General features: G+C 35.7%; 1 protein-coding gene across 2 annotated transcripts in view; it reads left to right on the forward strand.

Moving 5' to 3' along the window:
• Positions 1-275: 275 nt before the first annotated feature.
• Positions 276-25,122, forward strand: part of LOC132548267 (pyruvate dehydrogenase (acetyl-transferring) kinase isozyme 3, mitochondrial-like) — a 29,901-nt gene continuing 5,054 nt past the window's right edge. Inside the window, exons 1-11 of one of the 2 annotated variants that reach the window (XM_060212118.1) lie at positions 276-415; positions 14,011-14,152; positions 14,457-14,528; positions 16,867-16,930; positions 19,671-19,809; positions 22,470-22,556; positions 22,954-23,031; positions 23,416-23,492; positions 23,737-23,835; positions 24,155-24,265; positions 24,460-24,573. In XM_060212118.1, coding sequence (XP_060068101.1) covers positions 304-415; positions 14,011-14,152; positions 14,457-14,528; positions 16,867-16,930; positions 19,671-19,809; positions 22,470-22,556; positions 22,954-23,031; positions 23,416-23,492; positions 23,737-23,835; positions 24,155-24,265; positions 24,460-24,573 — 1,095 coding nt within the window. In that variant the 5' untranslated portion in view covers positions 276-303. Of the gene's footprint in view, positions 416-910; positions 1,291-14,010; positions 14,153-14,456; positions 14,529-16,866; positions 16,931-19,670; positions 19,810-22,469; positions 22,557-22,953; positions 23,032-23,415; positions 23,493-23,736; positions 23,836-24,154; positions 24,266-24,459; positions 24,574-25,122 lie in introns of those variants that run through there. The other variant, XM_060212117.1, reaches the window with a different exon arrangement.

The raw sequence follows: 25,122 nt of genomic DNA on the forward strand, positions 1-25,122 counted from the left end.
ATGTCATCCTTGATTGTACAACTGAATCACACATGTATATTTGTTCGATGTCAGAAATTACAAACAAAACATTCCTGTCTACAATTTATACTCCTAATATCTCGTGCATTTAGTTTAATCCAATAATGTTCAAATGTTCAATGACTGGGTCACGCTGCGGAATAACACCAGACAGGAAAAAAAATTCCATGGGTGATCACGTGACTGCTTTTTCTACGTGACGTCACGTTCTAGAACTCCGTCTGTATCGAGAATGACTTAGGACTAGGTCCAACGTGTTGTATTTCTATTCCCGGAGAAAGCATGGCAGCAAAAATGAAGACTTTGAAAAATATTACAAGGACTAAAAAATACCTTGATTTGTATTCGACATACACTCCACAGCCAGTGTCTATGAAATTATTCGTAGATTTCGGTAAGTAAAACTGATGTTTACAAACGTAATCGTGCTTGCGTGACTTGGTTTATATCCATAATGGAAACCTAACGACAAAACGCATCAGATCGGGATTAATATATTGTAAATAATGCAACTTTCATAACTGAACACACAAGACGGGTTTTTGTTTTGGTAAAAATGTGTCCGTAAACCTCGAATTCCTAATTCGTGTTTCGTTTGAAAATCGTATATTTTTCCATTGGGGGTGTGTCTATTCATAATGTTTTCATTGGCTTTCGTCAAAATCAAAAATAGTTCAACAGAATACCACCTTTTCAAATAATTCAAATCTTCTCGGAATTATCATAATTTCTTTGCAAGAAGATCCAAAGTGTGTTATGATATGAAGATTGTGAATTGCAACTTTTGTTTCGTGGATATTGGCTTGTTGTGATGATTTTGAGGGGGTCTTTTTTGTGAGGGTAGTTTGTTGCATAGACACACAAAACATTAGCTATCGGTGCAAAGTCGTGATCTTGATGAACAAAATGGACTGAAAATGGATGTTTTGATGTTTACAGGTTAAAGAATGATACTCATTGATTTATAGAGTTTCAAGTATCGGTTATGGTAATTCAATTTGAACTAGCAGTTGAGATTGAAACTAACGTTATGATGTAATCTTCCAAGTGGTCAAGAATAACATAGGAAGGAAACAAAGTGATATTTGGATAAATGACGTCATTGAAACAAATAACGTATATTATCTGATAGGCCCGAATATATGTGTCAAGTTTTTTTTTCCAAAATGCGCATTACAAGAAGATATTTTGGGGTTTACAAAGGGGCTTTTGACAAATATGCATCGTTTAGCCCATCGCCGATGTCACTGAAAAAATTGTTGGAGTTCGGTAAGTTTATAATTGATTCTACTTTGCAGTTGTGTTATACATGCATTAGTATGATTAATTATAATATGCATCTTCCATTTCTACTGATAGAGTATGAACTGGTTGCCTTGTACGTTTCCTGATATGGCATATATTGTTATCGGTTGTAAATATTAAACAAAATTAGATGCATGCTGTTAGACCAACATGGAAAAAACCTGCAAAGTACCTGAGTTGGCTAGCAAAAAGTATCAGTTAAAGGCAAATTCAAACAGCTGAATATTCATGTAAGACTGTGATCTAGACATGCACTCTATTTTTTGCACTACTTCCTCTTTCACTTATTTGTCTTTGCCCCCTCCTCCACCAAATTTGCTTCCAGACAAAAGCATCCAGGCCAATCAGTTCACAAAAATATCCGTACTTTCTTTTCCTCATAGATAACACTTGAAGTAGTCAATGGTAAATGACACAAAATATGTAATAGTATGGGAGTATATGTAAAATGACTTGTGCTTCTATTATATTCAATTCATATGCCTAGTTTAAAGTGCTGAACAAATCAGACTTCAGCTTTATCCCTACTTGCTTTCTACTAGGCTCCCCAAGAAAGACACTTTCCTGTCAAGTGCTGTGACAGACTGTATGTACAGTGTATACCACAGCTGACTGTCTCTTTTACACTGACTAGTATTCCCTCTGATTTCTTGAGATTGCCCAAATCTCATCCCAAGACTCTTAATTCAACAGCCTATGGAATTTTGTTGCATGTCAAATAAGCAAGCTTCAACATAACAGCCAAGGCCATATGCAACTTCATGGCAGAATCATTTTTTGGTCATTTTGGGATGTGGTATAGCTGCCATATTGAAAAATACATTTTGTGAACTTTCACTATAGCACATTTAAGTTGAAATTAATAAGGGATGTAGGAAAACTAAAATGATGTTTGTAACAAAAACTTTTACCCTTTGATAATTGGTCCCACTACCATTATTGCTATTATACCGTTGGTATGACTTTATTAAGGCTCAGAGGCCTCTTGTTAAATTTAATGCATTGTTGTAATTTTTAAATATAACATTATCACCAACTACTGAAGGGGGCATTGAAGATCACTAATTCCACCTGTTTTCACTATAATCATACCGCCATCATATCGTACTACATTCCACCTTGCAGGCAGTTCATATTACACTAGAAAAGTCATGTGATTATCATACCATCACACGCACTCATACACTGAATGCAAATTCAACTTTATTCTTCTATTTTCTTTTTAGATAAAGGTGACTGTGCAATATTTAAATGTCGTTTGTGATTTTCAAACTGGTTGCATAATGAAAACATAGTAATGGATGAGATACATCATATAAAAATGGGAAACTAGTCAGTCAGACCTTCAACATGCTAATAATAATACTTACATGTCATTTATTCAATATACATTATTTACTGGAAGAAAATGCTTGACTATAAGCGATATCAGGACAATTTAATTGTAATTGAAATCTCATTCTGAATGAAAGATACAGACAGCTTTTTCAGAGTATTAACATCACTATACATATCTGGTTTTGGTATGTATATGTACTGAAAGATCATAACTTGTAGCTCCAACACAAGTTTTACTTCATTCAACTTGCATGTACAAACAATACAGGGCTCTCACACCCCATTTTGGGACTGGGGCCCGGGGCCCTTAGAATTGGGAAAAATAATGGTGTTTTCCTTAGAATTGGGAAAATGTCGGGTCTAAATTGGGAAAAAAGATACTATTTTGCATTGGGAATAGGGCAGAATATCGGCCCCAAATCTGGCAGATCGAGAGCCCTGCAATATATTTGTACATCATAAGTTTGCATGCTGTAAATACATTTAAATTGTATATTTTTTTCATGATGACAACTAAATAATTGAGGTAAAGGCCCAGTCATATCAGCTTCAAGACAGGTCGATGTTAGTTCCAGGCCAGATACAGTCATCATTGCCAACCTGCATGCTACATGCATGATACCTGCATGGGAGTTGCCTGTAGTAGTATATAAATACAAGTGGAAGAGGTGGTGGGGAAGAAACATCCTCATTTCTTGGCCAGGTCATGTTAAGATGCCCTGCCAGTCAACCAAGCTGGGCACCAATGGCAGGAATATCTCATTGGTGTCTTCAGAGGGCTCCTACAAACTGCTGTACAGCCAGAACAACCAGAAGTGGTGGTTGACATCAATCATCCAAATGAGGCCCAGTGTGAGGAGGTCCTCTGTGCCACAGAGCAATGGACATCAAACAATCCTTTTGAGATGGAAGTCCTGGAGATAAGAGAATATGAGGAGTCAGAAGGGGCCTACAAGGTCTTCAAAACCAGACTGACTACTGAAGGAATTCTGATGTGACTGTTTATATTGAAAATTTCTCACAGAATGCCAGCAAGTTAGCTGTAGCTGACCCTCAGATTACTAAAAAAACAAGGCAGTAACTGGACCTCATTATGTCATCTCTTTCCTCCTATAACTCACTTCATGCCTCGTGCCTGCAGAAATGACAGGTCACATGGGAGTAGATAGTACCAACACCGTTCTTTGACATGCAGACTGCCTTGAAATGGCTTGCATTTGCGTGACATAGCCAGAGGTCCTCAACCAGCCTTCTTTCTCCGAGTGGGTTAACTGCCTTTGACTAGCATAAACTATGGGCCTCCTGCTTGTTTTCCTTGTGAACCTGTACCAGCAAACTCCCGCACTTGAGCAGTAACAAGTTTTGAGCATGTTCAAATCTTGGTTGTTGGCTTCTCATACTTCTTTGCATATCTGTGGGCAAGTCCAGGCAAGATTGATGCAAGATACTGGATGGTGTGGGTAATTTGTGGAGAGCTCTAGTTAGTGAAAATTGCCTCATATAAGTTGTATGCAAGGTTGGTGTGACTGGACCTTGAGACTTGGGTCTTAACAGATTACTGTTTCATTTGTAGTTGTGTATGAATTGATTGAGAAAAGAAAATAATACTTAAAAAAATCACTTATTTTTTAGGCAATGATAAAAATTTTGCATTTTGGTCTCTTTTTATCCTCACTGGATTGTTGATATAACAGACTACTGTTTGTATGAATATAAGAATAGAACAGGAAAATGTCACTTAAGGCTATGTATTGTTGATTACTGAATGAGATAAATGTACTTCTAGTTTGTTTTGTGAAATGTGTCCTTCTGTAGATCCTTGCAGCTCTGCATTAACATCTACAAATATAAAAATATCATCAATGGACAGCTGCTTCAAGCCTTAATACATCACAGATTTTAAATGACAGCTAGGCTGTATATTATTTTATATACAGCATTCATTGATGCAGTTTTATCAGCTTTCATAAAACTGCTTCTACACTTCATATGAACTGTATATTTAATATTATTTAGGCATTCAAAGGCATTAAAAAATATATGAAAAGGTATATCATATTAGTTGTATGTCATATAGAGAATCAATACCCCCCACCCAACAAAGTTGGCAGTAGATATTCAAATGGCTTCCATCTGCCTGTCCTTCTGTCTGTTCGGGTGTTTCTTTCTGCACGATACCTTTTGAAGGACTGGTCGGAATTTGATGAAATGGTTTTGGTATACTAGATACCTGAATCCCTTGGCCAGGTTTGACTAACAGCAGATTCTGCACACTTTTAATCAGGCTGCTGTGACCTGATTGACTGATTTCTTAAATCACTCTATAGGAAATTTTTCTCCCCAATATCTTATGAAGGAATGATAAGATTTTTAGGAAACTTGCTTTGTTGACTTATCACCCGAGTTTCTTGTTCAGGTTTAATTATTGGCAATTTCTGTGCATATTTTATGAGACTGCTGTGACATGATTGGCTGATATATTTTTCCAGTTTTCCATGTTGCTCACTTTAAATGTATATATTTTACAAATGAGCATGGGCGGGGGATCTTGATTACTATGTCACTGTTCATACTTGATTCTGCAAATTTGATCTTACCTGAATTTTAATACCCGACACATTGACTTGCACATGCATAACAGGAAGTAATGTCATTCCAGTCTTCTGCATTACCAATACAACATTTTAGTAGTAAAGTTTTCATGTACACATTTCAAACATGGATGATTGTCTGGTGATGAAATATAGGTATGAGAAAAACAGAAAAATGAGTGAGGTGTTTTACTAGAATCAGTCCATAGACAGAAGACATAATCTTTCGTATATCAAGGGGTACCTGGGCCACATCTTTGAACCCAGTTACTCCTTTAACCCAATCTGTGTCTAGGTACTGTTTTAAGAGCTCTAATAAAAACTCACATTCATTTTGGATATTTGAATAACACATATTAAGAATGATTTGAACCTTAGCTCAGTGAGGATATGTCCGGTCATAGGATATGCCTCCATTCTCCAAATTACAGGGGTAGATTATCACAACATCTATAAGCATCGGTCAGTTTTAGTGTTTTTGGAATCAGGAGCCATTCATATTGGAAACCCTAGTCAAAATACTCATTACAAGTTTATTATGGCAAACATAATCTCAAGTGAATAAAAAAACCATGTATAGTAGTTATGTACAATGTATGTCAAATAAATGCAAATTTGGCAAATGTCCGGTAAATATCTATATATTTGGAATGTTTCCAATATGAAACCGTATTGACATTTAAAAAAGAATAAACCTGTTTAATACATTCTGCAATAGAAGAAACAATATGTGTCCATTGAAACAACAGCTCTTGATTTGTAGTGACTTGTATATCTGTAGCTTGGATCAGCTCCACTTCAGTAACTTGTGACTGTGACGTTAGTATAATGATGATCATATTGTAATGTGTCATACATATAAACTGTCTCAGCCACGACATGGAAATGTTGGTAGTTGATGCAAGTTAAGTATAAAATCACCCTATATGTCTTGCCACAAGATGCATGTGCATTACATATATAGAACACAAAAACACCTAACACACAGCAGCAATGCTATATCCCTGTACAACTTGCTTCTAGAAGATAACAAGGCATTGCAAACCATACAAATTCCTTTCGTTTCAACTTTGACCGATGTCCAATAAATGATGGTCAAGTACATGAGGTGTAATCCATGTTTGGATTGCCATTAACATTTAACAAGCTACTCATCCTTCTGTCATTATTTCTTCATTGGTCAGATATATAAATTTTGTAATAACAAAATTCGATCCAGGCGATATTCGACTAAATACAACAAATTTTATATAGTTTATTGCATATGTACCAGTGTAATGTATGGACATGGATTCCAAAAGTCCTTTAGCCTTCTGCAAATCCAAACGATAACTATGCTACCATATTTGTGTACAACTACAGCTTCAAGTGATCAAGACCTAGTGCTAAATTCAATAATCCCATCAATCTAATTATGGTACGGCACATCAATAAAATATACTGGATAATTATATAAGCCAGCATATAGTCCCAAAGGATGCTGGTCACCAAATGACCATGGAGTTTGTTACCAGCTGGTACAGTTGACCATGCAGAATGTGGATTCTGTAGTATAACATACCAGGTATATGTCTTAATTATAAATCATGAATACTAAGCCTACAATCTATTACAACCTCAGAATTATTAGAGTATATACTGTGTATAGGTGTAAAAAATGAAACAAATTAACCAAAACAGAAGTTGCCAGAGTTGAAGTTGACCAGTAGGACAGTAGAGGATATATCATGTAGTGTTGGAAATAGGGCAGAAGGCACATTTATCAATGATGAAACAGTTTAGTGTGGTATCATGAAAGACCACCAAATGGGCTTACTCACACTTAAGGCCAATAACCACGCTCATTATATATGAATCATGTGAGCTGAGATCTTTCAAACTTTGTTGGCTTAATCACTTAAACAGGAAGTTATGTTTTCCTGAATGTCACTTTGATTCACCTATATTTGGAAGAGTTATAGCCCTGCGATGTTTTCTTTGTCTTAGAGATCTCCTCTTTCAGTTTTCGGCTGATTTCTTTCTTGGTAGTCTTAATCACAATGACATGAAGTTATTCAAGCTTCATAATTGGCAAACCAGCATAACTTTTTGACAAAAGCTGATTGCCAAAATTTTGAGAGGAACTAATTTCTGTGTTTTAGTTTTGTTTTATTGCTGTTCCTTTGTGCTTAGAGTGTACACATGTATGGGACAGAATTAATTAAGTGCCATATTTTCTGGATTATAAGCCACACCTTTTTCCTTGTTAGTCCAGCATGTGGCTTGTATACTGTTGTGGCTGACACATGGATCAAATGGAAAAAAAACTGGTAAAAAACCAGGAAAATACAGTACAAATATGGTATTGTTATTACATGTTTTGTTATTTGGATGAATAAACAAGAAAACAAGAAAGTAGAAATATAACTTTCTGTTTATTCACTTCCCTTTCAAAAAACATTGTACCATTTTAATAATTTGTGTTAATATTCCCATTTAAATTTTTAGCATTTGTCTTTTACCTTTTGGTTTGTTTAATGTTATTTCCTTTTGGATCGCTGTGTGTTTTACCGGTTGATGGCCCTAATGACCTTTGATGTGTTGACGGGCATGTCATAATAATAATAATAATAATTCAAATAACATATTAGATTACGCTGTTAGTACCATGGTGTACAGTGCTATCTTAGCCCATACTTCGTTCATCAGTAATCAATGTCGGGAAACTGATGATAACAACTTTATATTGGACACATTGTTTGAGTTGAAATTCAGATAGGTCAAAATATTTTTCACAGTTCCTTGAATTATGAAATAACAAGTCTTAACTGTACATTAGTCATGTAAATACGATGTGCAGTGTGCCAAATTCAAAGCCCTCTACCCCTAAATTACAGAGTGACTGACCTTTTTTAATATTTTTTGTCCAGAGCATAACTTTGCTCACATTTAAGCTGGATAATGAATCTTGATATATAAAGTGGTCATGCTAAAATGATGTGCAGTGTACCAAATTCAGGGTCCCCAACCCCTTAATTAGAGAGTTATTGTCCTTTGTTAAAACTTACGTTATAATATGCTTTGAAGTGAAACTTAAGTTGACCGCTTTCGCTGAAAAATATTTTATCATTTTTGCTTTAGTTCATTTGTATTATCTATGTGACTAATACATTTGTATTTGGGTGTATACAATACTATTGTTAGTAAAACAATTTTATCATTTTCTCTTTAGTGTCTATATCTCAGTGACACATACAAATTTTTGTTCAGAGTCATATGGCATACACTTAAAGTAAGGAGTACATGGGGGTGTTTAGACATTAGTATATATAGCACATGGTTGTGACAATTATCTCAAACAAACTCCAAAATAAGGTAAGTAGGTCAGACATTGCCACCTTGTACACAAACTCCTAAATAAGACAAACAAGTCCACATAGCCACATGGAACACTGTGAATCAGGTCACCTTGTTTACAGATCTGAAACATTATACACCCTAGACAGCAATATCATTATATAGGTCAGACCCTCAAATAGCTGCATCTTTAGAAGGTTATTTAAGTATACAGTAGACCCTCATTGTTAAATTTTATCTAGAAACCAGGGTGGGAAATTAAAAAAAAATTCAGGAATTTATGTGATGAGCAGTTTAATGTGGTTTAACAGTGTGTTTGGGTCATCGGATCAGATGCTAATACAGCTGTATATGATACATACCTGGTATATGAAATATATAAAATTTATGACTTTTAAGAACTGGCTACCTTATATCTTATTGTAACTACATAACTGGTTTACAAAATGTAGGATATTTACAGGTATTTTAGGAACTGGTTAACCTGTATCATACCTGTTGTTTAACATTTGTATACCTGTGATGGCGTATTCCTTCAAATACAGCTGGTGGTTCATCATAGATATTGACTCCTGTGCATAAATCTTGGTCTGCTGTAGGTCTGTGCTAACAGTCCCATTAAGTCACTCTATTTGGTAAATATTATTCAAGATTTATGAAGAACTTTATTACATTTATAAGTTGATAGCAAATAATCCAAGTCATAAAATTAAAACTTTAAAGAAAACAATACACATGCATTTTGTGTGCCAGGTATGCATACAGAGTTCGATTCTAGTTTGATGCTTGGACATCATTAACTAGTAACAGTTGATTACTTAAAATATGAAACCAGACTGAGAGAATGTCTGATTTGTAGATTTCATTATTAATCTGACAACAGATTTGTACACCAATCATAACAATGTACACTACTTGTTTTTACTTACCACTCAACTGTACCCACCTCTTAAATACATATATGCTTCTATTGCCTCGGAAATTGTTTGTGAAACATCCAATAAAAATTTGAAGGCTGGTATTAGAACATTTATCATAGGTCAAAGTTATTTTATTGTGAATAAGATTTTTTTATATGAATAGAATGACCTGATAGTGAACATAAATATTCACATTGTAAGTGACCAAACAATCAATAACTTGAAATGACAACTGTTAAAAATAACTTTTAACATACATATTATTTACAGGATGCTAACACTGCTGATGCAAAATCAAATACATTCTGATTTTACAAAAAAACAAGATTATATGAGGGTCTATGTAAAGGTTACTCATCATGTGAGGGTCTGTGTAAAGGTTACTGGGCATGTGAGGGTCTATATAAAGGTTACAATTCATGTGAGAGTCCATATAAAGGTTACTGGTCATGTGAATGTCCATGTAAAGGTGACTAGTCATGTGAGAGTCTATGTAAAGGTTACTGGTCATGTGAGGGTCTGTGTAAAGGTCACTCATCATGTGAGGGTCCATGTAAAGGTGAATAGTCATGTGACGTTCGATGTAAAGGTTACAATTCATGAGAGGGTCTAAGTAAAGGTTACTGGTCATATGAATGTCCATGTAAAGTTAACTGGTCATGTGAGGGTCCGTGTAAAGGTGACTAGTCATGTGAGTGTCTATGTAAAGGTTACTGGTCATGTGAGGGTCCGTGTAAAGGTGACTAGTCATGTGAGTGTCCGTGTAAAGGTGACTAGTCATGTGAGGGTCCGTGTAAAGGTTACTGACTAGTCATGTGAGTGTCCGTGTAAAGGTGACTAGTCATGTGAGGGTCCGTGTAAAGGTGACTAGTCATGTGAGTGTCCGTGTAAAGGTGACTAGTCATGTGAGGGTCCGTGTAAAGGTGACTAGTCATGTGAGGGTCTATGTTAAGGTAACTGGTCATGTGAGGGTCCATATAAAGGTGACTAGCCATGTGACATTCCATGTAAAGGTTACAATTCATGTGAGGTTCCAGGTAAAGGTTACTGGTCATGTGAGGGTCTGTGTAAAGGTTACTGGTCATGTGAGGTTCCATGTAAAGGTGACTAGTCATGTGAGGTTCCATGTAAAGGTTACTGGTCATGTGAGGGTCTGTGTAAAGGTTACAATTCATGTGAGGTTCCATGTAAAGGTTACTGGTCATGTGAGGGTCTGTGTAAAGGTTACTGGTCATGTGAGGGTCCGTGTAAAGGTTACAATTCATGTGAGGTTCCATGTAAAGGTTACTGGTCATGTGAGGGTCTGTGTAAAGGTTACTGGTCATGTGAGGTTCCAGGTAAAGGTTACTGGTCATGTGAGGGTCTGTGTAAAGGTAACTGGTCATGTGAGGGTCCGTGTAAAGGTTACTGGTCATGTGAGGGTCTATGTAAAGGTGACTAGTCATGTGAGGGTCTGTGTAAAGGTTACTGGTCATGTGAGGGTCTGTGTAAAGGTTACTGGTCATGTGAGGGTCCGTGTAAAGGTGACTAGTCATGTGAGGGTCTGTGTAAAGGTGACTGGTCATGTGAGGTTCCAGGTAAAGGTTACTGGTCATGTGAGGGTCTGTGTAAAGGTAACTGGTCATGTGAGGGTCCGTGTAAAGGTTACTGGTCATGTGAGGGTCTATGTAAAGGTGACTAGTCATGTGAGGGTCTGTGTAAAGGTTACTGGTCATGTGAGGGTCCGTGTAAAGGTGACTAGTCATGTGAGGGTCTGTGTAAAGGTTACTGGTCATGTGAGGGTCTGTGTAAAGGTTACTGGTCATGTGAGGGTCTGTGTAAAGGTTACTGGTCATGTGAGGGTCTGTGTAAAGGTAACTGGTCATGTGAGGGTCTGTGTAATGGTTACTGGTCATGTGAGGGTCTGTGTAAAGGTGACTAGTCATGTGAGGGTCTATGTTAAGGTAACTGGTCATGTGAGGGTCCATATAAAGGTGACTAGCCATGTGACATTCCATGTAAAGGTTACAATTCATGTGAGGTTCCATGTAAAGGTTACTGGTCATGTGAGGGTCTGTGTAAAGGTTACTGGTCATGTGAGGTTCCATGTAAAGGTGACTAGTCATGTGAGGGTCTGTGTAATGGTTACTGGTCATGTGAGGGTCTGTGTAATGGTTACTGGTCATGTGAGGGTCCGTGTAAAGGTCACTGGTCATGTGAGGGTCCGTGTAAAGGTTACTGGTCATGTGAGGAGCCACTTAAACTGATTCAGTACTGTATAGTATATATAGAGTTAAGTTATACCTGGTGAGGTAGTTATTAGTGTTCAAATGTCACATCTGGCAGTCATTACATGTTGTTAAGTGATCTGTTGCTACTTGTTATATATAATAAACACTCTCAGTCAGTGTTTCAGCGAGAAATTCATTCATTGACGTCATACATTGCCATTGATTCATGTTTTGTGCTTAACTTTAGATATTGTAGAAAAGGAACGACAATAACCAATTTCATTAAAAATATTACTGGTAGAAACAATAATGTTAGAAAATTGTTAATCATCAACCTAGGACTCTATAGACCAAGACAGATTTCAGTAAATAGACTCGGCTAATTATGGTGTAGTGTTACATTTAATGTGGAACACTGTCATCATTATGAAATATTTGTCTAGGAGAGTTTAAAAAACTGCATTGAGATAGATTCTTCTTTTAGTACAGAAAGACATTACGTATATATTCATTCATCTGAGAGCTAGATTGAGAGAGCTTTCTGCTGTTAAATTAGATGATGTGGTGCAATGAATTGATCCTGATATTGGCTCCAGTCTATTGATCTGATACAGTCTGAATATTTAACAAGTGTGGGGACTAGAATCAATATGTAATCAGTGAAGAATGAAATTTTTACCTGCAATTTTGATCTTGCCTTAAGTTTCTTAATGGAAGAAAATTTGTGTTTCATTGTTTAAATAATATTTTGTAGTAAGATAGACTAGAGTGATTTACTTTATTTTGAGCTAAATGAAAATTTCATATTGGGATCAGTATGATAATATACAGGGTTAACTCTATTTGTAAAGTCATCTAATTTTCCAAAAAAATAAATGACAGCTTACAAGCATTTAACTTATGAGAAGTGCAAATAAAACCTTGTTATGATATATAAACTCATATTTATATTGTAAATGCATAATCCTCTTCAGACTTTTAATATATTTTTTTCAGTTATCCAAAGTCACTGAATATACTATTGTATCTGTGGGTACTATATTGTCGCGTATGTTGATTTGGTAAACAGCCGTATGCATTGTGACATTGATGTCAACATTGCAGCAGTAAACCAATGTGTTTATTTCTATCAGGCCAAGGTTAGATCATTACTACTGTTGGGACTTGTTGTTCTATATATAATGCCTGGTTACTGAGCAATCTTATAAGATAAACTGTGTCATTGACCTACAGGTCAGAGTTTCAGATTGTATAAATAGAGACACGTTTGGGCTCACGTTTTTACTCACGTGGTTTTTATAGCGCACAGGCAGTTTTTAGGATGACCTATTGCATGACACACACAGTTGAAACTCGTCTCGAAATCACTTGCGTCGAAATTTCGTTTCAAGTCCCAATTTTTTTCCTTCTACTTCTTTGCAATTTTAGTTTGGAGTTGTTATTACATGTTTTGTTGTTTGAATGAATAAACGATAAAAGGAGAAAATAGAATAAAATTTATGTGTTTATTTACTGCCATTTCAAACACATAAAATTACGCTGCTTGTGTGCTATTGTAGCCCTACTGCGTACAACCATAATCAACATCAGGAAACTGATATCGTCAACCTTATTTATACACTTCATTTGAATCGAAATTCGAATAAGTTAAAATATTTTTCACAGTCCCTTGAATTTCGAGATAATGAGTTTTGACTATATAAAGTTGTCAAAACCGAGGTTGTTATTTGGGTATAATTTTGTTTGTGAATTTTCAGATCTGACTAGAATCATACATACTTTAGTGGCAGAAACATACCATTACCTGTGTATTATCAAAATGTGTTTTCGGCACAGTAGACACACATTCTTTAATTACTCTATTCCTGCATGTGTGTCCCTCTTTGAAAAAGGTCACTTTACCTAAAAACATTAATGTCTTTGCTGTAGCTATATATAACTGCAAATTATTTAGGGTTAATTCATTAAGATTAGGTCACTTCATAGTCCGAAAGATCGATGACGTTTGATATTGATTTCTTAACTAAGACAAAAGTAGAATTGCAGATAGAACCCCTCAAACTGGTCACTTCAGTGCTCTTCCCAGCAGGTGAAGACAATTTTGAAACTTTTATAAAAATCTGCCCATCATAATAACTGATTTTCATGTTCAAGGCATGTATATGGTAGCTACACATGTGAGAACAAGGGACAGACTTGGAGATCACATTTATAATTTATTGTTGGAATCACATTTGCTTTCCAGATTACATTGAAGCAGTAATGTTTTTTTTTTCTATTTCATTGTAGGCTCAAAGACTGGTTGTGAGAAATCATCCTATGTATTCCTTCGCCATGAGCTACCTGTTCGATTGGCCAATATCATGAAGGAGATCAGGCATCTCCCAAAAACCCTTCGTAACATGCCCTCGGTTAACCTGGTTCAAAGTTGGTAAGTTGTATCCCTGAAATAAATCCTAAATGTGATTGTTGTCTCAGAATCATCTGTACTATTTAATTGTTTTTCATTTAAAAATTTGGCTTTAGCTTTAATGCACACATAAATTATATAGATAGTACAGAGTTGATTATGATGATTATGAATCGTCCCTCAAATCCCTTTTGTCTTTTTCTTGTAAGCCTCCTTGAGGATACATGTCTTCAAATGTGGAAATAAATATTCATTTATTGAGGATGAAACTCATGAAAGACTTCAGCAAATTTATTATAAGATGATGTAAATTATTTTATTACAGGTATGATCAAAGTTTTGAGGAAATATTAGAATTTGAAGACAAGAAAGAAGCAGATAAGAAGGTGTTATCAGAGTAAGTGATATGTCTATGCATCTACTCATAAAACCTTTAATCGTCTTCCACTATTCAGACAAATCTTATCGAGGGACAGGCCACTTCTCATAGTACACAATCAATATGAACTCAACATAGGGAGATTAGATAGATATACTTTTGATCACTATCTCTTCAACATACACCATGTTTTTCGTTTATCATCTGTGTAGATGATAGACTAGTTAACTCTCATTGATATATATAAAGTATAGAAACAAAGCCATTTTATTCAGCCATTCTCCAGGTTCCTCCTTGTATTTTGAAAATAGAGTACAGTGTACCCCTAACGCATGAATTTCACTCATCTCCTATGAGGATGTTTGTTTTGATTGTGAGACTAAGGCACGTAAATGTTAATCACTCGAAGCTAGAACTTCTTGAAATGCAAATATGATCAGACGAAACCTAAACAGGTATATGATATACATTTGGTTCTAGACCTATCCTAGCTCTGACGGATAGGCCCAGGATTGTGCAATCCAGTCAGCTCATTGTGTTGTTTTATTCATGAACTTCAGCTCTTCTCATATGAGGTTTGAATCCTCAGTTGTCTAGTTTCTCTTAATAGTTTGAACATGACTAATATGTACATATACAACTCTATAGTGCACCACGATATTCATGAGATACTGTAATATTATTAATAATTGTTTTCTAAAGTTGTACAACATATTAAAATTGATGTTTAATTGAGAATATACCTTGTTCGGGAATCTTTTTGTTACAGAATCAATAATTGTATTCATTAGCTTACCTGGCCTAAAGGTTCAAGTGAGTTTATATGCTGTGGTGCGGTGTCCGTCTTCGTCTGTATGGTGTCCCCTTTTACCTTTGAACAACTTTTCTCAGCAAACATTCGGCCAATTTACCTTTGAATGACTTTATTCAGCAACCATAAGTCCATAATCATGATATATGATTGAAATAATCCTTATATGAAATCTGACAGAATTTGTGGAATTACAGGGTCACAGTGGCCAAATTTGTTAAAACTTTGAAACAACTTCTTTTCGGTCTTCAAAAAGCCTAGCTAAAGAATTACAATATTTGGCTTCAAGGTCCTAGGATAAATGCCAACAAAGTTCGCAAAAAGAAAGACCTTAAACCATATTCAGGATCACAAGTGTAAAATTTTTAGAAATCATTCAAACGCCTTCTTCTGATTAAATAAAAGATATACTGGCATGAACTCAGACAGAGTTGCAAAAAGAAAGGTCTTTTTGACCAATATTGAAGGTCACTAAGATCAAAGTTCTTTAAATTTTCAAACAACTTCTTCTGATTAACCAAAAGGCCAAGTGTCATGTAATTTGGCTAGGTTCCAGAGAAAAAGCTAAAAAAATTTGGGAAAAAAATGACTTATTATTATATTCAAGGTCATGGATGTCAAATTTGTTAGAATTAAACCTTTAGATGACTTCATTCTGACTAAAAAAAATGCCAAGAATTATGATATTTTGCTGGTAGGTTCTTGGATTGAAGTTGAGATATGTTTGAGAAAAGAAATTACCTTGACCAATATTCAAGGTTATAGGATAAAAATAGGATAAAACAACTTCAGTTTGATTAAGCAAAATGTCTAGAATCATGATACTCAATAGAATTCACAAAAAAACAAAAAACTAACCTTGAGACCTAAACTCATGTTCATTGTGAAAGGGAAATCAGTTTAAAACCTTGGTAGACCTTTTCTGATTAACCAAAGGGTCTCGTGTAATTATACTTGTTTGACAGACTCCTGGTCTACTCTACATAATTTGCCAAAAGAGATGACCTTGAATCATAATCAAGGCCACAGATGCTTAATAGCTTTAAACCTCCAAATGACACCCTTCTGATTAAATAAAATGCAGAGAATTATAATACCTGACTGATGACTGAGCCCTGATGAAGTTTGTAAAAATGTCTAAAATCATTACATTGACTGTCACTCCAGTAATGAAGCTGAACAAGATATGACACTAAGTTTGTGAAAAAAATGACCTTGACCCATTTTCAATAAGGCCGCAGAAATTTGAAATTTCAAATAATTGCTTCTAATTACCAAAACTTTGAAAGTCAATGATATAAGATGTAAATACATTTATGAAAAGCATTGGATACCAGGTGAGTGATGCAGGCCCATTAAGGGCCTGTTGTGTTTGAAAAGAAAAATGTGGTACCTCATTATGAGTAGAGCTGGAAATGGTGTGATGTTATGGAAGAGAAGATATTTTATGCTTTTCACAGGAACTTCCATTGCCACTTTGGTGCAATAATTGTTAGGGATAGGGACATGCCTTAACATCCATTAGTTGACTTTCAAATTTTACAGTTTCTCAGAAGGCCTGCAGAAAATCAAGAATCGCCATTCTAAAGTCGTGGAAACAATGGCCCAGGTTTGTATCTGTATAGAACGAACCTGGATTAACATAACATTTAAACAACCCTGTGTTAACCTGATTGAATTAAGTAGTGTATTTGATATTAACGTTTGGTGTGGAGCAAATGCTTTTATCACATCTGAGGGATATTCTGTCTTTAGAACTGTGTGATACAAGTTGTACTGAAATACAGATGTTGAGGATCAATAGATAAATATACTGACGCCCCTAGAAATGATTCATAACTTTGAGCTCAGGGCAGTTATCAAGTGAAAAATTATTTACCCAGCAATAAGCCCAGGGGCCATGCAACACATAATGTGATAATGAATTAACATTGGTTTGTGACATCATTAAAAAGAGATATACTGTATATATGGATAAGACTAATACCATGAATGGGGTTTATTGTCACATAATTACTAAAACTATGTGAAAAAATCCTTTTATACCAAATTACTAATAAAGAACACTGGATCCTTTTTCATGAAAAAAAACTCTCTAACAAATTACTAACATACACCGTGCACTAACAAAGTGACCATAACAAGCTACTAAAGCATAGGAAACAGGCCACAGACATTAAATGAAAGGTGTTTATTAACAAATTAATCGTAAAGTTGTAGGGTAGTCAATAAGTGTAATTTTCAGTCTAAAGTAAAGAGTGTACAAGTACTTGTCAGTCTCATAAGTTTCTTTCTTTTTCAAGGGAAATAATCCTAGCACTGCTTGTTGTTAAAGGAGAGAATAATTTAGATATTTAGGAGGGAGGCTTAAGATTGGAATTTAGCACTCACCACTATGTGTAGTGTACCTGTACTGATCTAGTCAAGTATGTGTAGTGTACCTGTACTGATCTAGTCAACTTCATGTAGTGTACCTGTACTGATCTAGTCAACTACATGTAGTGTACCTTCACTGATCTAGTCAACTTTATGTAGTGTACCTGTACTGATCTAGTCAACCTCATGTAGTGTACCTGTACTGTTCTAGTCAACTTCATGTAGTGTACCTTCACTGATCTAGTCAATTATGTGTAGTGTACCTGTACTGATCTAGTCACCTTCCTGTAGTGTACCTGTACTGATCTAATCAACTACATGTAGTGTACCTTCACTGATCTAGTCAACTATGTGTAGTGTACCTGTTCTGATCTAGTCAACTACATGTAGTGTACCTGTACTGATCTAGTCAACTTCATTTAGTGTACCTGTACTGATCTAGTCAACTATGTGTAGTGTACCTGTACTGATCTAGTCAACTACATGTAGTGTACCTGTACTGATCTAGTCAACCTCATGTAGTATACCTGTACTGATCTAGTCAACTACATGTAGTGTACCTGTACTGATCTAGTCAACTACATGTAGTGTACCTGTACTGATCTAGTCAACTACATGTAGTGTACCTGTACTGATCTAGTCAACTTCATGTAGTGTACCTGTACTGATCTAGTCAACTTCATGTAGTGTACCTGTACTGATCTAGTCAACTTCATGTAGTGTACCTGTACTGATCTAGTCAATTTCATGTAGTGTACCTGTACTGATCTAGTCAACTACATGTAGTGTACCTGTACTGATCTAGTCAATTTCATGTAGTGTACCTGTACTGATCTAGTCAACTTCATGTAGTGTACCTGTACTGATCTAGTCAACTACATGTAGTGTACCTGTACTGATCTAGTCAACTGCATGTAGTGTACCTGTACTGATCTAATCAACTATATGAAGTGTACCTGTACTGATCTAGTCAACTACATGTAGTGTACCTGTACTGTTCTAGTCAACTATGTGTAGTGTACCTTCACTGATCTAGTCAACTATGTGTAGTGTACCTGTACTGATCTAGTCAAGTATGTGTAGTGTACCTTCACTGATCTAGTCAACTTCATGTAGTGTATCTGTACTGATCTAGTCACCTTCCTGTAGTGTACCTGTACTGATCTAGTCAACTACATGTAGTGTACCTTCACTGATCTAGTCAACTTTATGTAGTGTACCTGTTCTGATCTAGTCAACTACATGTAGTGTACCTGTACTGATCTAGTCAACTTCATTTAGTGTACCTGTACTGATCTAGTCAACTATGTGTAGTGTACCTGTACTGATCTAGTCAACCTCATGTAGTGTACCTGTACTGATCTAGTACCTGTACTGATCTAGTCAACTATGTGTAGTGTACCTGTACTGATCTAGTCAACTATGTGTAGTGTACCTGTACTGATCTAGTCAGGTACACTGATCTAATCAACTACATGAAGTGTACCTGTACTGATCTAGTCAACTTTACGTAGTGTACCTGTACTGATCTAATCAACCTCACGTAGTTTACCTGTACTGATCTAGTGAACTATGTGTAGTGTACCTTAAATTAACTTAACGCGGCTTATATACAGGTGTAGCTTATAACCCGGCAAATATGATGCATATGGTCAACTGCTTAGTGTAATTGTATTCAGCTAGTTTTACATTGTTTACCTGAACAGAGCCAGTCAGGTACACCATGTACCTGTACCTATACAATAAAAAGTGTGGCATATACCATATTGTGTACAATTAATTAAATTGTAATGATACATGTAGTCTCTAGACGTAACCCTCCCACTATGTGTTAACTGAGACATTGAATTTTTACTAAACCTGATGACAGAATATTTTGATAATCTTACCTTGTAATTTGAAAAATTATTACTATACTCATGATTTATATTTTAATGAGAAAACTAAAATTATGTTTTTGTTTTGTGTCGCAGGGAGTGTTGGAACTGAAAGAGACATATCCTTCCTATTACAACTTCACAACAGTGAACAACAATACAACAGCCATACGATACTTCCTTGATCGCTTTCTGTTATCACGCATCAGTATACGAATGCTCATCAGCCAGCATGGTGAGGAAAAACTTGTTTTCACCAGGCCACTTGAATTCTGTACTCATCCAACTTTCTTTAAGTGGTGTTTTGATTATGGACTTTGAGGCTGTAATGATTTAGTCAGTAGAGCATTGGACTTTGGATATTGCATAGATGAGTGAAGTCCTGAATTTCTGTGGTTTGATAATCTCTGTTCAAGGCAGTTTGTACTTTTCAGGAAGTTGATGTCAAATTGACCTGTGCTGTTGTGTTTGTAGTTTGGGGGAGACACCCAATTTGCTTTGGATAGCTTGCAGCAAAACACTTTCATGTTATTCAGATGTAAACCACCCACCAATATAAAGGAGATCCTATCCAAAAATAACCCTAGCTGTTCAAGGGGAGACAAACCCAGCAAACAGATCAGTTAGGCACTTACCTAAGAATTGATTAGTGAGGTTGGTGATTGATCTAACTCAGGCTTCATAATCATTTTTTGTCGGAATGATCTTGTATAAATTTTGTTTAAGAGGTTTTAGTCAGATGAATAATGTGTTTTAAGCTAATTCTGTATTACATATCATTTTCAGTCTCTATTTCTGCTGTATTGACTCTGATGTAATTTTACTTTTAAACCTGTCATTAGGGAATCTTATATTATGACTTTGTTAAAGGGAGGTAATTTTGACAATGCAAATCTTGTTTTACAGTTATATAGTTGTTTAGCAGTAACAGCCATGGTGCATAAAACATCTCTGATTTTTTATCATCAATAAATCAATATTGTTGTTGTTTTGTCTGGCAGTATTCTCCTGGTAGAGTAGTGAGTTAATGTTGTCTCAACATAACTACTGATAACAATGATAGCCTTTGAAGATTTGTGTACAACTAAAGTATCATGTGTACTGAAACACACTGAATTTTTGTCACCATTGTATGTTGACATTATTTTATGACACGTTTGATCAGCAGTCAGTCTTGTTAAAGTAAATCCCTATAAGGCAGTTTTGAGTACAAAGTTTCAGTGCTACTTAAATGTGCTATAGCTTCAACTGTAGCACCTATTTTCTTGAATTTTTTCTTCAAGCATTCAACTTTGTCTTCCTCTGTAGTGAATCAGTTGTTATACACTTTTCCATTTGGTGATTCAGTGTAGTTTCAGGTAACTGCTCTGAAAGTAGGGCATAAGAACTCTATCTATCTCTCTTTTCTAGAGATTTCTTCTTCCCTATGTTGCCTCACTTTTGGCCTGTAGATGAGTGTTCGCCTTTGTGAGGAAGAATTTGGGCTCTGTACCTGGGCTAAGACATACCAGAGTCTTTTAGAATGGTAGTCTCTATATTTTATGGTTAACATTCAGCATTTTGGTAGAGTAACAACTGGTTTGCCCATTGTTAATATACTATAACCAATTTGGGTATCCTGCTGAAGGCTTTTGCAGTATGCTTTAGTGTGTGTGGTAGTACTATAAAGTTAGCTTAAGATCTTCACCATCACAAACAAGGTTACATTAACATATTGCAGCTTGTTACAAACACATGCACTTAAGATATACACACACACGTTGTTTACTCTGAACAGCCATAGGTAAACAACCATAGCTGTTGATAGGACAATAAAGAATAGAAACCAAACTTGTTAGATAAGGGGTAATACAGGTGGCTGACCTAACACCACCAGCTCTTAGAAGCTGACCTCATTTTCACTGCTTTGTATCCTGTGTAACAAGAAAGAAGAAATCAATAATTCAGTATAGTGTGATTAGAAAGGGTTCTTTTAACCTTTTACAATTCTAATGATGCTTCAGTCTGGAGACTTTCTGAGTCTCTTGACACTAAAATAACTTGAATCATTGAAGGATTGGTCCTATAATTGATCCATAGTTTGTTGTGTAGACGGACCTCATTATTAAGTACACTACCACTGGAGAGACTTTGCTATACAATGCAGCCTTTTCCAGGTCTATACTAGGAATTTGGTCAGGTGGTAAATGATGTTGCATGCAAAATGCAAGTTAACTTAGATTGGGTGATATTATACATTTCTTAAAACAATCTGAAGCTTGAGTACATATTGAAGTATTAAATGGGATGTAACTAGAATCTAGCACTACCTTAAAATATGGGTGGCACTGAGATGATCACAGTGTCACTCAGATGATGATAGTGCCACATCAATGATGGCAGTGCCACTGGAATAATGAGTGTTACGTCCATAATAGCAGTGTCACTTAGACAGTGATACTTAGATGGTGAGTGGCAATAAAATGATGATAGTGCCACTTAAATCATGACAGTGCTGCATCAATGATGACAGTGCCACTTAAATCATGACAGTGCTGCATCAATGATGACTGTGCTTCTTGGATGATGATAAAGCCACTAATATGATGACAGTGTTGTTTAGATGATGACAGTGCTAATTAGATACTAACATTGCCACATATAGTGTTACTGAGATGACAGTGCCACTTTGATGATGACAATGCTACTCAGATGATTTGATGTAATTTTTGGAGAATAGAGTTTAGACTTTGTTCGTCAATAGATGTTATTGATCTCGAGGTGGGCATGAGTCAAAGTATTGGTAGCTCATCAGCAAATTTGAATTTAGGCAAAAATAAGAGTAAAGGGTTGGATTTATTTGTGAAGTCACCACTTTAACCTCCCTAACACTCTAGTAAAAATGTTATGTTTCAGTGCTTTTGTATGGTTCCCGGACAGTAGATAACCCTCGTTATATTGGTGCAATAGACCCTTCCTGTGATGTCCTAGAAGTTCTACAGGGTAAGTAGATCTGGTTATCTAAACAGATTGTTACAAATTTGATATAGTACCCAGTACACGTATTTCCACTGTAAAGCATAAATGATAGTCAAGACACTACAAACGAAGTAATGCTCTCTCCATATTGTGATTAGATCAATGCAGTGTGAAGTGTAATTGAAATTACATTTGTATTTTTATTTTTTAAGATTTGATTTCATTTCAGAAGTTGACATACATCGTATTTGAAGTAAAAGTTCAGTGTGTTGTACTTTGAATTATTATTCAAGAATGGCTATAAATAATTTTATCAGACATCAGTATGATCATATTTCTCCTGTGGATGAACTGTGGGTTAGGAGTGTGGGTAGACTTACAGATATTTCACACAGAAATAAAGGAAGATCTTCTGTTTCAGCTGCCTATAGTGATGCTCGTTTCTTATGTGAAGGGTATTACTTAACTGCCCCAGACATGGTTGTGACGTGCCATAATCGTAAGTAAATTGTAAACTTGTCTTCTAAATGGCTTGGTAGGAAAAATGTGCCTGTATCTTAAAGCTTTATAAAATAAGACATGATATGAATAGGATTTCTATAACATTTTTGTACATCATTTGAGGTTGTGTTGAGAATCATTTCAGAGTCTGTGATCAGTCTTATCTCAATAAGTAATTGTTTGATCAAAAACTAGACAAGCTGAATGCAATGGTTTTCATCAAATTGCATAATAAGGAAAAGCAAAGTTATGTGAAAGGTTTAGACTGGCAGTAGCAGAAAGGGATGAACCCTGTTACATGCCTAAATTTATTGCTGTGTAGGTAAATATCAATATTGTGTAGAAAGGGGGAAAACAAATCTGTATATGTTTGTATTTTCAGCCTATGAGGATGGTAAAAAGGTACAGATCGCTTGTGTACCATCACATTTACTTCATATACTGTTTGAAATTTTAAAGGTAAGGAATTTTCTGATCAAAGAGAGACAAATACTATACAGTTGTAAGTTTGGTCAACAAATTTTGATACGTGAAGTATTGTTCATTTACCACTAGGATTTAAAATTAGGACACCTCTTCTAATGATGGGCTGATATAGCTAGTCGGTTGATTGAAATCACTGCGCTTGTGTCTGTTCCATACAAGACTGTGTAATGGCCATTTCTGTGCTTGATTATGTATAAGTATAACCAATTTTCTACAGAATTCCATGCGGGCTACGGTTGAAACCCATTCCAACAAGGACAACATCCCCAGTATATCAGTACTTATAACTAAAGGCAAGGAAGACCTCACTATCAAGGTAAATTTAATTACCTCCCTTCCATACCAGACTGTAGTGATGGACTTTTTTTTATTGAGTGGAAACCTCAATAGATTTTTCTTCTTTTACAAGTTTTAATGATACAAAGTCTCACCAATGTTTTACTGGATATAATAATTTAACCTAGAAATCGGTAAGAGGAGTATCTAATCACAATCAATGGTTCATAGACATCATAAGTGTTGATACAGTTACATGTCATTTTAAAGTTATTTGAAACTATACCTTACCATCTGATAATATCAATAATTCATTTTATTTAATTTATTCTTCAAATGTCTATTATTTTTACTTTCAGATATCAGATTGTGGTGGTGGTTTCTCCCAGGATATAAGAAAGCTAGTGTTTGAATACATGTATTCCACTGCGCCACGGCCAGACTATGTTGGAGAGGGAAACGCTCCAATGGTAAGATAGAAGAAAGCTAGTGTTTGAATAGGTATATACAACTACCCCTCAGCCAGACTTTATTGGCATTTGTGTTGCTGTGATACATTTAGTTCTATGAAGATTTTGAAGTGAGGTGAAGCCTGGTTTTGGTTTGTATTGTAGTGACTTCATTGTTGATAGTATTACAATTGAAGCCTTATTTGTATTTGTAGGCTGGTTATGGGTATGGATTACCTCTATCAAGGCTGTATGCAAGATACTTTGGGGGAGATCTACAGCTGAGTTCTGTAGAGGGTCATGGAACAGACGCATATATCTACCTTAAGGTATTGTATCAATTATTGCATGCTATTTTAAACCAATACTTGGAGATGAAAAATTGAAAGTCATTGTTTGAAATAGAAGTAGAGAAAGAATATCTAAAGAAGTGTACTTTGAAAAAAGAACATTTTAATGAACAATAACTGCATGCATGGTTGGATATAGATATATTTGAATTGCCCTCTCTGAGGATTGGAGATGGCAATATTTGAATTGCCCTCTCTGAGGATTGGGGATGACAGTATTTGAATTGCCCTCTCTGAGGATTGGGGATGGTAATATTTGAATTGCCTTCTCTGAGGATTGGGGATGACAGTATTTGAATTGCCCTCTCTGAGGATTGGAGATGGCTATATTTGAATTGCCCTCTCTGAGGATTGGGGATGGCTACATCTGAATTGCCTTCTCTGAGGATTGGGGATGGCTACATTTGAATTGCCCTCTCTGAGGATTGGGGATGACAGTATTTGAATTGCCCTCTCTGAGGATTGGGGATGGCTACATCTGAATTGCCTTCTCTGAGGATTGGGGATGGCTACATTTGAATTGCCCTC

Source organism: Ylistrum balloti, unplaced genomic scaffold (assembly GCF_031769215.1).
Source record: "Ylistrum balloti isolate Yb309-2 unplaced genomic scaffold, AGI_CSIRO_Ybal_v1 Utg370006, whole genome shotgun sequence".
NCBI lineage: Eukaryota > Metazoa > Mollusca > Bivalvia > Pectinida > Pectinidae > Ylistrum > Ylistrum balloti.